The sequence below is a fragment of the Aplidium turbinatum genome, chromosome 15 (genome assembly GCF_918807975.1).
Source record: "Aplidium turbinatum chromosome 15, kaAplTurb1.1, whole genome shotgun sequence".
In the NCBI taxonomy this organism is placed as follows: Eukaryota; Metazoa; Chordata; class Ascidiacea; order Aplousobranchia; family Polyclinidae; genus Aplidium; species Aplidium turbinatum.
In genome coordinates, this window is record NC_137486.1 from 6,723,411 (window position 1) to 6,735,773 (window position 12,363).

Sequence of the window (12,363 nt, forward strand, 5' to 3'; positions counted from 1 at the left end):
CGAGCAAACTTTGCGCTGCTTTTTTTTCTTTTCTCTCACTTGTTTCTTAGTATAGCAAAAACGAGAGCAAGGGAAGCGATACGAATACTTGCTTCCGTAACCTTTCAACTTTTTTAAAATTAAAACCGAGCTGAAATCATACGAGGACATGAGTTAGAAACCGTTCTAATTTGTATTCAGGTAAAGAAATTACGAAATCGTTTTACTTAAAAATATCATTTTCTCTTTTTTCAATTTTGACAGGGGAAGCAATGCTTCCCTTGCTTCCATTGAGGAAACGCCCCTGTGAGAACCACTGGTTTAGGGGTAGAAAATAGCATAGTGAAGGCACTATTCACACACTTCACTCTATTTTTTGGTTGATTTCAATATATGACGTCTCCTCATACCTTTTTTGACGGTAACGCTTAGAACATCACACAACTAAGGCGAAAGAGCCATGTCCATTGAGTCCTGTCTTTGCGATGAGTTACCAAGGGGGGTGGGGGGGGGGACTTATATACCAGTCCCAGGTACACAAGTTCTCTCATTTTCGTAAACCATCATTTTTTCCGGATTAGTTTTCTTTTTTCAATTTCTCTTTCGCCTGAGTTGTGTGATGTTCTAGGTTTTTCCATTTTTGACCAGGGTGGAAACTTGTATATTGTGCAGTGTAGGTTATATCAGACTAGAGCTCTATTCAGCTCCTGGTTCTATTATTTGTTAACAAGAGTTGCTGCATATTTTTTCATATCAACAAAAATTTTAGAAGCTTCAAAAAATGGCTATATTTCTTCTAACTGATTCTCATTGCCACAGGTACTTGCATAATATTGTGTAGTTGGTGAATTGCTTTGAAGTACTATTCATTGATTCAACTTCATACTGTGATCTATGTCGGTATGTTTTCTGAAATATGTTTTGATGACATTTCCAAAACCAGAGCAGTTTCATGTTGTTTTTTGTTTTCTACATTGTACGTTGGAAGTCTATATATAAAATCTCAACAGCTTCCACGGTGAGTTATTTTTCTTTTTTGCAAGTTTGTGTAGCTTAAGAGCCACATAAAAGTTTTTGTTTATTGGCAGTGGTTCATACATTTTTTTCTATTCGCGTATCATTCAGAAGTTTCATTCAGTGTTCTGTTTGTGTACCACTTATATACATATACTGTACAGCTACCGCAAAATGACTTCGGACCTTTCTAAATTTTCAAGAAAAACAAGCATTTTGTAATACAATAAATTTTTTTAATAAAAACTATGGACCTTTCTTAATAATTTGTCATATTGCATTATTATAACCTTCTTCACATTTTTCACAATCTTCGCATTGTTAGTCACAATGCTTATTGTTAGTGGTATGATCTGATGTAAAACGCACAGCTACAAACCTGATGTAAATTTTGGTAAAAAGGTCCGAAGTCATTTTGCGGTAGCTGTACATACCGGTAGGCTATTCAGAAAATCTCTACAATACAGTACAATTAAAGGCAAGTTTGATAAATATTAGCACAAGGCTTCAAGACAAAAAGTTTGTTAATATTAAACTAAATACCTATAATAGTTAAGCTGTTTGACTGTTGCATAAGTGGAAGTCCAATAAATAGCCTGCACTACTATTGCTGCCATCAGTAGCAACTTTGAAAACTTTTGGTGTTTTTGTTGAACAACCTAGGATGTCAGAGATTCTCAAATTGTGTGTTCTGGCGCTCTGGTGCATCATTTTAATTTTTTAACAGCTTAGCACAATGATTCTGCTTTGTATTTAAACTCAATTGGTGTAATGAAACGCTTACAGATTCAGTGTTATTAATTATCCCCTAACATAAATTAAGATTCTATTTTAATATGGACCTTCTGATGATTCCCCTTTTAGGGTGAAACAAGTTGTGGAGGTTTTAGAGAGTAGGCTAGTTACTATGCTTGATGTAATTTGCTCTGCTTGGCTTTGAGCACTTTTTGTAGTATGATATTAATTATTATCCCTTAACATGTCCATTTGAACTCATTATTATGCAACTGTAGCAAGAATGGATCCAGGGGGGGGGGGTGCGCACTGCGCACCCCCCAAAAATTTCAAACCGCTAACATATTACTTTATATTTTGATAGATCATAGCATTTTATATCTTTTATATCAGCATGTATCGAATTGATGCTGTGTAGATTATGGAATGTGTACCAATGGAAATAATCATATGTTTTTTGTACTGCTCATGTTTTTAAAATTTACAATATTTCCCAAAATTTCATCACGTTCTTGAACTTTGTTATACCATGAGTGTTTTTTATTTATGCTTGTTTTTAAGACTTGATTTTTCATGCACACTTTCTCCGTTTTCAGGTCTTTATTAATATTAAACAAAAACATCTGTATATATTAACAACATGAATGCTTATCAGTATGCCAAATACAGCCGAGACACATTTTGACAGTGCCACAGTGATGGACCTCCTTGAATGAAAATAGATTCCAGCAGCACCCCCCCAAAAATTAGAGGCTGGATCCATCCCTGAACTGTAGTAATTCATCATGATCTAACATTCACATAGCACAATTCTAATTCACTTCACCCTGAGACGAATAAAGGCTGGAGACACAAATAAATAAAAATTATATATATACTTAAATTTCTATTGCTTGGTGCATCGCAAGTCCTGCAAACTTTTCCAAAGAATTTTGAGAACTGCTGACCGATGTCATAAACCTTTAAAATCCTCTCAAAATAAAATTAATTATGATGCAATAATGCAGATTGTGGAATTTGAAAGTTTGCTCAAATTCTATTATTTTAACTCGTGTCAACTTAAGTGAGTTTCTCACGTACTACCTGGAAGATTTCAGCGTACCACAGTTTGTGAAACAGTGGTATATATATATATTGTATGTCCACCTTTATTCACTAAATTATCATAATAATTTCACTTTAGTGGTATAATAATATGTTTGATGTATGATTGGTTGATTGCCATATGACCTTTTCAGAAAATGTATCCTTTATCAAGACAAATGGATTGACCTGTCCTTCAATGATTGTAAAAATTGTCAATTTATGTGTTTTTTATTTTATGTCTTTTTACTAAAATTATTTCATCAAGACTTACCATGTCGGTTACATTGCTGAGGTTTGGCACCGCTCAATAGTGTGGCTGTGTCTTTGGCAAGACACTTCATGAGATGTGGACACAATGATTTGCTTTTTCTTGCCATTCACTTAATCTAAATCTTCAACTGTCGGATGTAAGCCTAGATACAACAAAAATATATTCAGTAAACTTGATAAAAATATAGAATCCAGTTTATATCACTCGTGAAGTTATTCCAAAGTTAGGCACTTGATTTTAGTACTTATTTGAAAAAAGTGGTAGAAATCACACTTTATATTTGTTGTGACAAAGCTAGTTATTTTTGTTGATACTTTTTTACCAATTGATGACTTCCATTTATGTATAAGTGTATATTATAACATAATCAGTGTAAGTGTATAATAGAAGTAAGTGTATAACATAGTCATGTGCAATTAGAAACGCAATTATAAAAGAAATATTTGAAAAATAACGATTTGTTCCAATTATTAAAAGTCAGGCATTTTGTGTTTGGATACTTGTAAAGAAATTAATGTTCTTACAGAGATCATCCAAAAACCATCAAGGAACGAATTACTAGAGTAACTCTAGCTTCCTTGGTTGCTTGCTATATAGTTTTCCTATCAAGTTCATCTCCCAAATCTGGTTTTGCTGGAACTTTTTTGCAGTGGATTGGAATTCGTTTTGAAGGAATTATTCCTGCTGTAATTCTGTCTGCCCTTTTGATATTAATTCTTTTCTTGGGACCAGTTGTAATGTTTATCCTCGATCATGGATTTTCATGTTTTACATTTTATAATCCATCAGATATCATTTTATGGAGAAATTATTTTGTGGTGAGTAGCAGTTATCGTGGGGATTTCTTTATGGATTTGTTCATTGCTCCCAATCTCACATACTGTACATGTACAAATGTTGTATTATACAATATAAGACAACTTTTGCCACCTTGAGTTTTGCTCAGTTTGTTGGTTGCGGAATGGCCCGTTTCGGTGAGTTCCCTATTCGGTGAGAGCTTTTTTCGGTGAGAGCCTTATTTGGTGATGTTTTTTTTTAAATTATTGGGTACCGTAGCCTAATTATCAATTAGTGCAGGCCCTTAGGGGAATCTTTAGGCTAAACGTGTTACACGTTGTTTTTTTGCATATTTTTGCAGTTGATCAACCCAACTTTGATTTTAGTGGGTGCCGCAACTTTTTGGGTCACGTAATCACCCCCAAATCGGGGATTTCCCCAGAAATCACGTTTCAGCTCTTTTTACGTCATTTTTGTGCAATTACATATTTGATTTTTGTATATTTTAACTTAAAAAGCACATACAAATAAGTGAGACAAAATAAACACAAAATAATTTGATTGATGACGTCATTGTGACGTCATCACATATATTTTTTTGCTTTTTTATCCTATTTTGGTCGTTTGCTGTTGATTTTAGTTGGAGTACCGGTTATTAAAACCATTTCACAATTCCTAAAAGTAGTTTCGTCATGATTGCATCGTTTATGATGTCATCATTACATTATTAAAACTAGACAACTTCAAATTCAGAAACCAAAGGTAAGTTTATTCCGAAAAAAGCGATCAAATACTCTCATTATAAGTTTTGCAAATGCTTAAAATTTTACAATTGCAAGCAATAACAATAATTCCAGTACAGTATGACGCAATAACGACGTCATTCAAGGGAATAACCAGAAGAGCAGCTACCAGGGGTGAATTTCCCTTTTGGTCATGCCACTTTAAAATTTAAAATAATATGTAGGCCTAATTATGATCTACAAATCAAATTAATACACGACCCCAGATGATGCAATGTCAGAGTCTTAACACTGTTAATTCAAGATGAAAAAACTAGCGGTTTTCGATGTTAAATTCCTACCATACGTAATTTGATGTTAAAAAAATTCGTGTACGACAAGTTTTTTCAAGTTACAAGATAGAGTTTAGAAAGTCAAAAGCATTTCTTGAATGATCAGTGTGGATTGGAGATGAAACGTCAATGTGGATTGAAGATGAAACATCAGAGAGGATTGGATATTTTGTGGTCGAATTGCATGTTTCGTACTCGCATGAACAAAGACTTGTGCATTTTATGGATTTTTTCTTACAGGAACATCGAGAGCCACAAGTAGACTGACAAAACGGAACAAGCTGATTTGCATCATTATGTTTCCAACCCCAAGCTAAAGGAGAAGATAGTTGCTGAACATTTACGAGGCTTGATTTCCGTATTTCAGCTTAATGTATCGCTCTGCGTGTATGTTGCATCAGAGCAGCTGACGTTGGTGGCAGCTTTTCAATAGTGCAACCATTGGTAAACATCATATAACGGAATTCGTCTACATCCGTGATAGTAGGACCATTGCCATAAAGAGCTATGACATACTTTTGTATGTCATTTATAGAACTAGGTGAGCTTGAGAAATTCAGAGAGTTAAATAAGCCACACATTGCGGTAAGATTGAGCATCCAACAATCCCAAGCCTTTTTTTTTCCAAAGACGAAACAGTATCACAGATTGTGATAGCATAAAACAAAGGTAAAGAAGCGCAAATCATCGGAGATTGAGGTAAAGATGAAACAATATCATGGATTGGAATGAAGCGAGTTTTTTCTCCAACTCCAAATTCAACCCATAGTTTACAGATTTCTAACTTGTCAAAACACGAAATTGCAATAATTACCACATTAGTATCTACTTTTTTGACTATGGCATCGGATTCTCCATGTTTCACATGGAGAAACATACGGGTGTCTGCCTCTTCGTGATCACATGGGGAAACCTCAGACATGTCCAATGTTTGATTGTTAAGAGCTGTATCTAACGATGTTACAACAATCGTAAACAAGTTTGGATCGACTGAAGTTATCACAGCTTGTTGAACCAGTTGATATAACGCAGTTTTGTTGCTGTCATTTCCCAAAAACTCAGACCAGTTGAGAGGAAGACGAGTACTACTTGTGACAGCCACGTAACATCCAGACCCTGTTTCTTGCAGTAGATAAGCCTCAAATAGCTACTGCCATCACAGAACATGCCAGCAGTGTGATGTCAGCCGATTATGAAGTAGTGAAAGAATCTGCCTCGAAAACCGATCACTACGTCCTTGATGGAGGGTTCTTGTTGCATCGAGTGCCATTGAAACTGGAGACAGTTATGGGTCTATTGCACAGTCGTATGCAGATTTTACCATTCGTCATTATCGCTTAGCAACGGTGGTCTTTGATGGATATGGTGGTCCGTCTATCAAAGACAATACCCATCAAAGACGCGGGATGAACGTCCACCCGGTTGTTCACTTTACTGTAGACACCAAGTTCATTGGAAAGAAGAAGCAGTTCTTGCCTCGAGCTTCCAACAAGGAAGGATTAATTTCTGCTCAACTGAGGAATAGAAGCTGCAATGTGATGAACGCTCCAGGTGATGCAGATGTTGACATCGTCAAGACGGCAGATGGACAGCCCTCATCGACATAGTACGACTTTAATTGGTGAAGACACGGACCTTTTAATATTGATACTATGCTATGCTGACACTGACCCAAACATTAAAGACCTCTACTTCCGCTCCGAAAAGGCTTACGCAACCAAGACACACGACATCAACACACTTAAAGCAATCATCGGACCAGACATAATTATGCTTACAGCTCCTCTTCATTCATGCATTCACCGGTTGTGATTCAACGTCAAGGATATTTGGTATCGGGAAGAAGACGCTTTCAAGAAACTAGTGAAAAGTCAACCAATAATCAAAGAATGTGCAAATTGCTTTATTCTCCCAAATCAGACAGACCACATCATTAAGGATCTTGGAAACAAAGCTATGACCGTTATGTTTGGCAACGATGGCAGTAGTAACCTAGAAACACAGCGATACAATACATTGGTCAAGAAAATTAAAACAGCCAAATCCTTTGTTCACCCTGAACGTTTGCCACCTACATCATCCTTTACCAAATTCCACCGCCTCATAGTTTACTACCAGATTATGGTCAGGATGGGTAGGCTACTGACGATGGTATGGATGCTCTAGACTGGGGATGGAAAGTAGACAATAATCAGATGGTTCCAATCATGACGGACATGAAAGCTGCCCGGACAACCTACTGAAAATGATCACTGCAATTGCGAATCGTGTTCACCTCACTGTAGTTGCCGGAGATATGTGCTACCATACCATGCTGGATGTGGACCATGCCAAACTGGTTCATGTGTCCATACAGCAATCACATAATTACAAACGATGACATCGAGAGTGACAGCGATGAGCATTAGTAATACTTGATCCATTTGCTTTATTTACGCTGATCATGTCAAGAGTCTGCATGACCACATCGTATGAGCTCTTTATGCCTGCTCAGTTAACCCAAATATATATAGAAATCCCTGTGATAGAAATTTACCGGGTTTTTTAATAAACAATACATTGTTATTGTACATTTTTAATTGTTTTGGCATATTGAATTTATAGGCCATCAGATAATTTAACAATTCTGAGAATGGTCTCATTGACTTCACAAGGTATAAAAACCTAGGTATAGACACCAAAACTACATGTTTTGGTCATATGATAACCTAGTTATGGTCAATTTTGTATGTTATTTCAATGATTTGGCGGCCATCTTGGTTTGCCATATTGAATTTATAGGCTATCAGATAATTCAACAATTCTGAGAATAGTCTCATTGACTTCACAGGGTATAAAAACCTAGATATAGACACCAAAACTACATGTTTTGGTCATATGATGACCGAGTTATGGTCAATTTACTATGTTATTTTAATGATTTGGCGGCCATCTTGGATTGCCATTTTGAATTTATAGGCTATCAGATGATTTAACAATTCTGAGAATGGTTTAATTGACTTTACACTTACAGGGTATAAAAACCTAGATATAGACACCAAAACTACATGCTTTGGTCATAGGATGACCGAGTTATGGTCAATTTACTGTTATTTTAATGGTTTGGCGGCCATCTTGGATGGCCATATTGAATTTATAGGCTATCAGATAATTCAACAATTCTGAGAATAGTCTCATTGACTTCACAGGGTATAAAAACCTAGATATAGACACCAAAACTACATGTTTTGGTCATATGATGACCGAGTTATGGTCAATTTATTGTTTTGTTCAATGGTTTGGCGGCCATCTTGTAAGCTATCTTGAAAATAACCACTTTCCGGAAGTTGGATTCCTTAAGATTTTGAATATGTTAGTACTTACACTCAATACGAATCAAATCAGTTGAAAAACCATTGGTAACTTATTGTAACCAAAAAAGTAACACCAACAACAAACAAGCGACTACAATAAAAAAAAAACAAGCAAAAAATTAATACATGACGTCACAATGACGTCATTAATAACATAATTTTGTGTCATTTTTATCTCGTGTATTTTGTAGTGGCAGTCAGTCCAAATGTAAAAAAATAACGTATCTAATTGCATAAAAATGCCGTGAAAAGAGCTCAAAATTGACTTGGGGGGAATCCCCGATTTGGGGGTGATCACGTGACCCAAAAAGTTGCGGCACCCACTAAAATTGAAGTTAGATTCATCAACTACAAAAAAATGCAAAACAACAACGTGTAACACGTTTAGCCTAAAGATGCTCATTTTTGCCCCTAAGGGCCTGCACTATAAGAAAAAACAAGCAAAAAATTAATACATGACGTCATTAATAACATAATTTTGTGTCATTTTTATCTCGTGTATTTTGTAGTGGCAGTCAGTCCAAATGTAAAAAAATAACGTATCTAATTGCATAAAAATGCCGTGAAAAGAGCTCAAAATTGACTTGGGGGGAATCCCCGATTTGGGGGTGATCACGTGACCCAAAAAGTTGCGGCACCCACTAAAATTGAAGTTAGATTCATCAACTACAAAAAAATGCAAAAAAACAACGTGTAACACGTTTAGCCTAAAGATGCTCATTTTTGCCCCTAAGGGCCTGAACTACAATGCCGTTATAGGGTTAGGGGTTAAGGGTTAGGGTCTTATTTCAACCTTTAGCGACGTTAAAATGATGTAAAAGCGGCAATGATAATTAGCCTACGGTACCCGATAATTTTCAAAAAAAATTTCAAAAAAATTACCAAACAGGCTCTCACCGAATCGAACTCACCGAATAGTAGCAGACCCTGTTGTTTGAGTCCCCTGGGCTGATAATATATCCTCAAACCACACCAGACTATTGATGTTTTCCTAAACTACACTGAGAATAATATGCAGTCAGTCTTGGGCTCCCCATTCAAGTCGCCCAGCTCATATTGTATAGTGTATAGCCTATACTGTATAAGTGCAATGAGGTTTACTTTTCGTTGCATGTCACAAAAATTCTACATCATTTATGTTAGTTTTGTTGTCTCTTGAAGATTGTTAAATCGTGGTAAAGTTTCTTTTTTGATTTTATATCATTATATTATTTGCTTATTTGGGCCTAAAATTAGACAATTTTGCAGTGACTTCAAATAACAGAAAATTTATGTTGTCTCTCAGGCTCCCTTGTCTGAAGAACTTGTCTTTCGTGGCTGTATGATGCCTCTTCTCGTCCCGGCATTTGGACAGAGTGTATCCATATTACTTGCACCTTGGTTTTTTGGATTAGGTAAAGCTCTTCATGTGGCACTTCTTTAAAGCATAACGTACTGTACTTTGAATACCGAAAGATTTATATATTTACCCGTTTAGGATGGTTCAAGATTTAGATTATTTTATATTTTGAAATGAGGAGTGGCCTAATTTGGCAACACGACATATATAATGGTACTTGTATTGTGACATAGGTATTTCCAAATTCCACGTATAAGTTTAATTTGATAACAGTGTAATTACTTCCTGGCTTGCATTAGCTTGTTTTTGAAATGAGCCTGTCTCACTTTTTACAAGTGTTTAATCATGAAGATCAGGCTTAATTGAAACAAAAAATATGTCTGGAATTCAATATTGGTTCTCAAAAGTACAAAGTATCCGTACAAGACAAGATGGGTTCAACGAAAAATAGGCGGCTTTGCGCCAAATAGTCTAGCAATGAGATATCTCTGCGACAAGTTGTCCACATGCCAGGTCAGCAGCGGTCAATCGTCTTGTGCCAGGTCGGCCGCGCCAGACGGTCTTGATCCCTTTCTTGCCCTTATCAGCACTCACGTTTCTCCAATTATATTGGTGCGTGGCATACTGTAGCTTTTATCATCTAATCCTTGGTTCCCAGTATTGTTCATAATATGGTATTTTGTTTCTGATTCAATGGTAGTACAGTACTAATGAGTACTTAGTAATATACCGTACTGTGCGTGTGCAAACTTTAATTTCTACCGCCTGTTCATTTGCCTACTAAAACTAAGTGGTTTTCACTTTAGTTAGCCGTACATGAAATTTCAGCTTATAAGTTCAACTACTGCTACTTTGTGATTCAACAAATTTAGTAGCTGGCGAGAGTTTATCCCAATTTACATTGTACAAGGACTTTTTAGACAATTTCTCTGCTTAGTTGTTTTATTAATTGTAATTTCATTTTTCAGCTCACCTTCACCATGCGTACGAACAATATAAAGGGGGATACAATACCTTGCCTACAATTCTCATCTCCACATTGTTTCAAGCTGCCTATACCACAGTTTTTGGTATCTTGTCGTCATACATATTCCTAAGGACAGGGCACTTAATGAGTGCCTTTGTTTCCCACTCCTTGTGCAATATGATGGGTTTTCCTGAATTTGAACATGCGCTGCATCATCCTAAAAGGATAGTCGTATGCACTTGTTTTGTAGTTGGCTTAATCGCTTTTCTGCTATTGCTTCAACCTTTAACGGAGCCTTATCTTTTTCACAACAATTTGTACGCACAAAAGTGAGTTTTTAAATTTAGATTAACGTAACATGACGTTTATGTCAAAAATCTTACCTCAATGTGACAGTTGCGTATTCCAAGCGTGGACTATCGGTTTATCATTTTTTTTAAAAGTCAGCTTTGTGTTGTGCCTTTATGAGAACACAGGGAAGATGTTAATTACCGTATGAAAAAAAGGTATTATAAACATTGAATTAACCAACGTACCGTAGTTAAACATTATTATAGATGTAGCAATGTAAAATTAGAACCGTGATCCCAAAGCATTGTTTTCAAGAGTTTCTGCCATTTCATGGCGTATTTTTACTGTCGTTAAGGCAATGCTGTTACCTAAATAGTGGTTATTGAAATCTTGAAATTCGTATGTCAAGTGTTCGCACTATTTTAGTGGCCTACTTCCTTGCTTCGAATGCTACCGGAAAACCGGTCAATAGTGTCATCGAACTTGGAGCAGTATTGGTGCTGCTATGGCTAGTGGGTTTAGCTTCCAGAGATTCAGAGAACAACTCCATAATGGGATAGTCCTACTGCTCTGTGCACACCACATGGGATTGTTCAAACATCACAATTTATTGTGAATTGACGAAAACACTAGACTGAAAGCTATGCCGGAAACGTGATGCTTGGAGATCGACCAATATAATTTACGACATGCTCAGTATCGTATACTGCTTTAATGAGGTTTCTTAAATGACGTTTGTTTACAAAAGTCGTAGGCTATTTAAATGGTGTCTTGTTGATCATTTTTGTGCCAAGCGATTTTGTGTGCTTCAAGAACTAAGACTTTGTCCGAGCATTTCAATGGCTTTGCTAATACATTTATTTTATATTTATAGGCAATTTTGTCAACATTGTATTTGTTTAGCATTTAGAGTGCAACTGATGCCCTTTTATATGACTTATTGAAAGAAAGAATACAAAAAACGCGTGCTGTACAAGTCTTGTTGCCTACTTTCGCAATAAAGCTGCTCTAAAAATGCTGGTGGTCTTGGCGTTATAGTAGGCTACAAACACAGGTAACAAAAATGAATTTGCAATGTTGTACAAAAATGGAAAAGGTGAAGAACAATATTAATAAGCAAACTTTACTAAGCCAAGTCAGGAAGTGATGAATGGGGAAGATGCGATGGCGAAAAGAGGTTTGCTGCAGTGAATCACTCTAGCGGGAACAAAACCAAATTTGGTTGATGCAGTGACAAACCAAAGAATACTCGCCAGTTAGCTACATTCAATGAACTCAAAAAATTACTACCGTACTGTATTTGAACCGACCCTCTAGTTTTATATTGAAGATCAATATCAACAAACTCTCCGCTCGACCACACATCAATGGGGAATGGCATCGTGTGAATGTAGTGATAAGGAACATACCACATCATCAAGGACGGCACTATCTTCAATTCACCTAAGAGAGTGGAGGTACTGCGTGTCTTGGATG

General features: G+C 36.3%; 1 protein-coding gene across 1 annotated transcript; it reads left to right on the forward strand.

Moving 5' to 3' along the window:
• The first annotated feature begins 807 nt into the window (after nucleotides 1-807).
• LOC145784193 (CAAX prenyl protease 2-like) lies at nucleotides 808-11,903 on the forward strand. The gene is made up of 4 exons (XM_082595966.1): nucleotides 808-997; nucleotides 3,612-3,903; nucleotides 9,576-9,684; nucleotides 10,598-11,903. The coding sequence occupies exons 1-4, from the start codon at nucleotides 882-884 to the stop codon at nucleotides 10,927-10,929; spliced, it is 849 nt and encodes a 282-aa protein (XP_082452092.1). The 5' UTR covers nucleotides 808-881; the 3' UTR covers nucleotides 10,930-11,903.
• Nucleotides 11,904-12,363: the final 460 nt, after the last annotated feature.